Here is a 3,835-nt window from a genome sequence, read left to right on the forward strand (position 1 = left end):
TCTGAGTTCAATCCTCAGTTCCGCCAAAAAAATACTCCCTTTACTTCGAACTCACTCCTCCCAGCCTTCTCGCCCCTTTCTGCAGCACCTCTGGAGCCCTCTTTCCTGAAAGTCTTTAGTTGTGCTGTCCTCAGTGTTCTGAATTGAATCAAAACGCTGACCTTTCACGGTCATTTTGACTTTGAGGAAGAGCCAGGAATGGAACAGTGCCTGATCCAGTGAATAAGGTGGACAAGGACCCAGCCTCATATTTTTATGACCCTGCCTTTCCATTGGATGGTACCTGGCGGCAGCAGTCACCATAATTAGGATCACATTTGTTGTTGTTGTTGTTGTTGTTGTTGTTTATGCATTTGGTACAGGGTCTCACTACACAGCTCAGACTCATGGTGATCCTCCTGTTTTCAGGTTTCCCAGCCCTGGGATTACAGATGTGCGCCACCACGCCAGGACTTGGTGGCTGGCTCAGCACACCCAGGGGCGGGGCGAGCGTGGCATGTGGTGCCCAAGTAGAATCACATGTTGTAAAGACACTCAGGAGAGAGGATTTCCAAAAGTGCTTCAGGAAGAAGCCCAAACAGCGGGACAAGTGTGTTGGAAGAGAGAAGGAGGGTGTGAGGGGCACTCATAGCAGCGTGACTTCTATTGTAATATGTACTTTTTAGCTTAGATATTCACCACTTGTTTAGATCAAAGTTAGGGGACAGGGGCTGGAGACATGGCTCAGCAGTCTAAAGTGCCTGCTTGGACAAGCACACAGGGACCAAAACACAATCCCAGGCACCACATGCTGCACCAGCTCCGCCTCCAGGGTGGGCTGAACCAGCCACATACACACAAGAAAAACAAAGAGAGGGGACAGTTCAATTGATTCAATTCAGAACACAGCTCCTTTGGGGAAGGAAGACTATTCTATTTCTTGACCCAGGTTATATCCGTTTGTACCACATTTACATGGATGGTGGGGTTTTTGGTTGTTGTTTTGTTGTTCGCTCCAGGTGGTTGACCCGTTGGCTCAAGGACATCAAAAGGACAAGGCAAGTGGGAAGGATTCCTCAGCAATGCTCCATCCCTCCCTGTGTGCAAACCACAGATCAGGAGCCCAGCTTCCATCCCAGCACCCCCGAGAAGTGGCTGGGGCACATGTTCTCAGGACTTGGGACAGTGGCTGTGCCCAGCGCCCTCAGCCCTGCCCTCTGGGAACAGCTCTACCTGGCCGCCCGGGTGTCCACTCACTTTAAAGGCGAGGACCCATCACAGAGGGCGCTCGGAAACTCCACCAAATGGTCCCCACTGACCACCAGCAAGCTGAGCTTCTTGAGGTTGAGCAGGGCATAGGGAAGGTAGGTCAGCTTGTTTTTATACAAGAGGAAACTCTGGAGCTCTTCCAGCCTGGGGAGAAGGAGAAGGGCCTGAGAGAGCAGCATCAGGCGTCAGAGTGAACGGCCAAGACCTTGCAGCGGGGAAACGCTGCTCAACTCAGGGCATCTATGCAGCCTGGGTACCAACAAACTTGTAGCCAGGCGTGGCTGTGCACACCTGTGATCCCAGCATTCAGTAGGCTGAGGCAGGAGAATTACTTTGAGTTTGAGGCCAGCCTGGGCTACACACTGAGTTCAAAGCCAGCCTGAAGTGTGTAGCAAAACCTTGTTCCAAAAAATCAGGAGAGAGAGAGAGAGAGAGAGAGAGAGAGAGAGAGAGAGAGAGAGAGAAGAAACTTGCTTCACATTTTAAATAATAAAGAAAACCAGGCTGAGTGACATCACTTCTTTTAAGTTGGCCCAGACTCAGTCGCCAATTAAAGACAAATGTAGCAGTGGGATGCGTGAGGCGCGCAGCGTGTCCCTTGTCTCCTGCGTGTCCGGGGCTCTCCAGGTGGGGAAGGCAGCCCTATCTGGGTGAGCGTGAGAATCAAGGGCTTCAGGCCAGCTTCCGGTCTTCCCTACAGCCCCAAGCACAGATCCTCAGCGCCCGTCTTACTTCTAACAGGGACAGAGGCACAGAGCTTGGGTGAGGAGGAAAGGAAGGCAAGGCATCCCCAGGGCACGCTGTCCCGAGCTCATTTCATTCTAACTTGGTGACGGTCCCCAGCGCAGATTCTTCTTTCCATCGTGACAGACTCTGGAGAGATAGTTCATCAGGCTCTTCTTGGGTTTCAAACTAAACAATTCCAACTAAAGCAATTTCCACTTAGTCCCGTGAACCCAGACAGCACCGGGACACACATGACCTTTGGACAGGAGTAAAAGGACTGTCACCTGGGCCGGAAGGCACCCACACCAGCCACCGTGTTTTCAGATCTTACTTGTGCTTCTTTATGAATGAGACCAGATTTCAGGAGGCCGCAAGCGTGTCTCACTCACAGCTTTAAACCCAGCCAGGTCCCTAGGGCCACTGGCCAAGAGCCTAATGACACTGGTGAGCCAATGACTCGATCCGACATGTTTTCACATCACTGTTATTTTTTAAACATGCAATAGCCAAAGAGGATCGTTTGAAAAAGTAAGGATGTTGATTCTGCTTGAAAGATTATATCTGATCAAAAAATGAAACCGACAGAGTGTCCTCACTGATGATCCAGGGTGGGGTTTTTTTGTCTGCTCTGTCGTCCAGGCTGGCCTTGAACTCACAGCGATTGTCCTGCCTCAGCGACTGAGCACTGAGACTGCAGGCGTGCGCCACCACGCCTGGTTTGAGTGTTTCCATTCTCCACAGAGCTGTGGTCCTTCTGTGACATAATGGCAAGCCGACTGTGCCATTTTATGAAAGACTGAAGCAAATTAAAAGTCCCCAAGACAGCGATGTGTCTAAGCGCAGGTACACGCAAATACGGTGATGCAGATTGAAAGCTGCCTTATTCGATCACTGCCGAGAAAACATAAACTGCAAAACTGGCTGACTTGAAACCGCTTTGCACGCCGCGCGCGCAGCCCGAACGCGGCCGCGCCCCAGGCCTCCCGCGCGCGCCCGCCTCCGCCAGCAGCTACCTGTCTATGTCTTGCGGCAGGTCGCTCAGGCTGTTGCTGCTGATGTCCAGCCACTGCAGACTGCACATGCGCAGGACGCAGATCGGGACGCTGGAGAACTTGTTCGCTGAGATATCTACGAATGTGACTTGCTTCAAATTACTTAACTGAAAAGAATAATAAAAGAGTGGGAACTGAATTCGACTAATACTTTATAGAGGATGCGTTTCCCCCCAAAGGCATCTCCGTGTGCACAAGGCAGACTGAACCTGTGCGGTCCAGAGCATGCGCAGTGCCTCACTCCCCCGCGCAGCCTGCAGAAGACAAGGGGATTAGGGGCAGTGCCGCCCGCGCACCAGGGCTGCACTTTCCTAGAGCAGCGGCGGGATGTTACCTACATAGTTAGAGCGTGTGAGCTGTGCTTGGTACCATCTGCCCAGAATCAGGGGAGACCAGGGGCAGAAAATGTACCACAGGCCAGGAATGGTGGCGCATACCTATAGTCCCAGCACTCAAGAAGCTGAGGCAGGAAGATCGCTGTGAGTTGAAGAACAAACTGAATTACACAGCAACATCCTATCTCAGGAAAAAAAAAAAAAAAAAGTCATGGAGAAGGAAGTAAAAGGGAGTTTTGGAGTTGGGTCCTGGGGCTCCTTGGCAGTGGAAAGGTGGACAAAATCCGACACTCATTTACGATTACAATCAAGCAGAAAAACAGGCTTCGTGGGGCCGGGACTCAGACTGACAGAGGGCGTCTGCTATCAGCCCACAGACAGGGTGAAGGTGAGAGGCCTTCTCCTGCGGGAGTAGCGCGGGGCAGTGGCCCCGCCTTCACTGCCTGTGCTGCGCAGTGCATGGAACAGGAGGGC

At 52.0% G+C, this 3,835-nt stretch overlaps 1 protein-coding gene across 6 annotated transcripts in view; it reads right to left on the bottom strand.

Moving 5' to 3' along the window:
- The window catches only part of Lrrc2 (leucine rich repeat containing 2), a 32,383-nt gene that overhangs the window by 3,295 nt on the left and 25,253 nt on the right, over positions 1–3,835 (bottom strand). For 5 of the 6 annotated variants that reach the window (XM_004640682.2, XM_023700740.1, XM_023700743.1 and 2 more), the window contains exons 6-7: positions 2,988–3,133; positions 1,237–1,392 (exon numbers count right to left, since the gene is read on the bottom strand). In XM_004640682.2, coding sequence (XP_004640739.1) covers positions 1,237–1,392; positions 2,988–3,133 — 302 coding nt within the window. The remainder of the gene's footprint in view (positions 1–1,236; positions 1,393–2,987; positions 3,134–3,835) is intronic. The other variant, XM_023700744.1, reaches the window with a different exon arrangement.

The sequence above is a fragment of the Octodon degus genome, unplaced genomic scaffold (assembly GCF_000260255.1).
Source record: "Octodon degus isolate 3935 unplaced genomic scaffold, OctDeg1.0 scaffold00126, whole genome shotgun sequence".
In the NCBI taxonomy this organism is placed as follows: Eukaryota; Metazoa; Chordata; class Mammalia; order Rodentia; family Octodontidae; genus Octodon; species Octodon degus.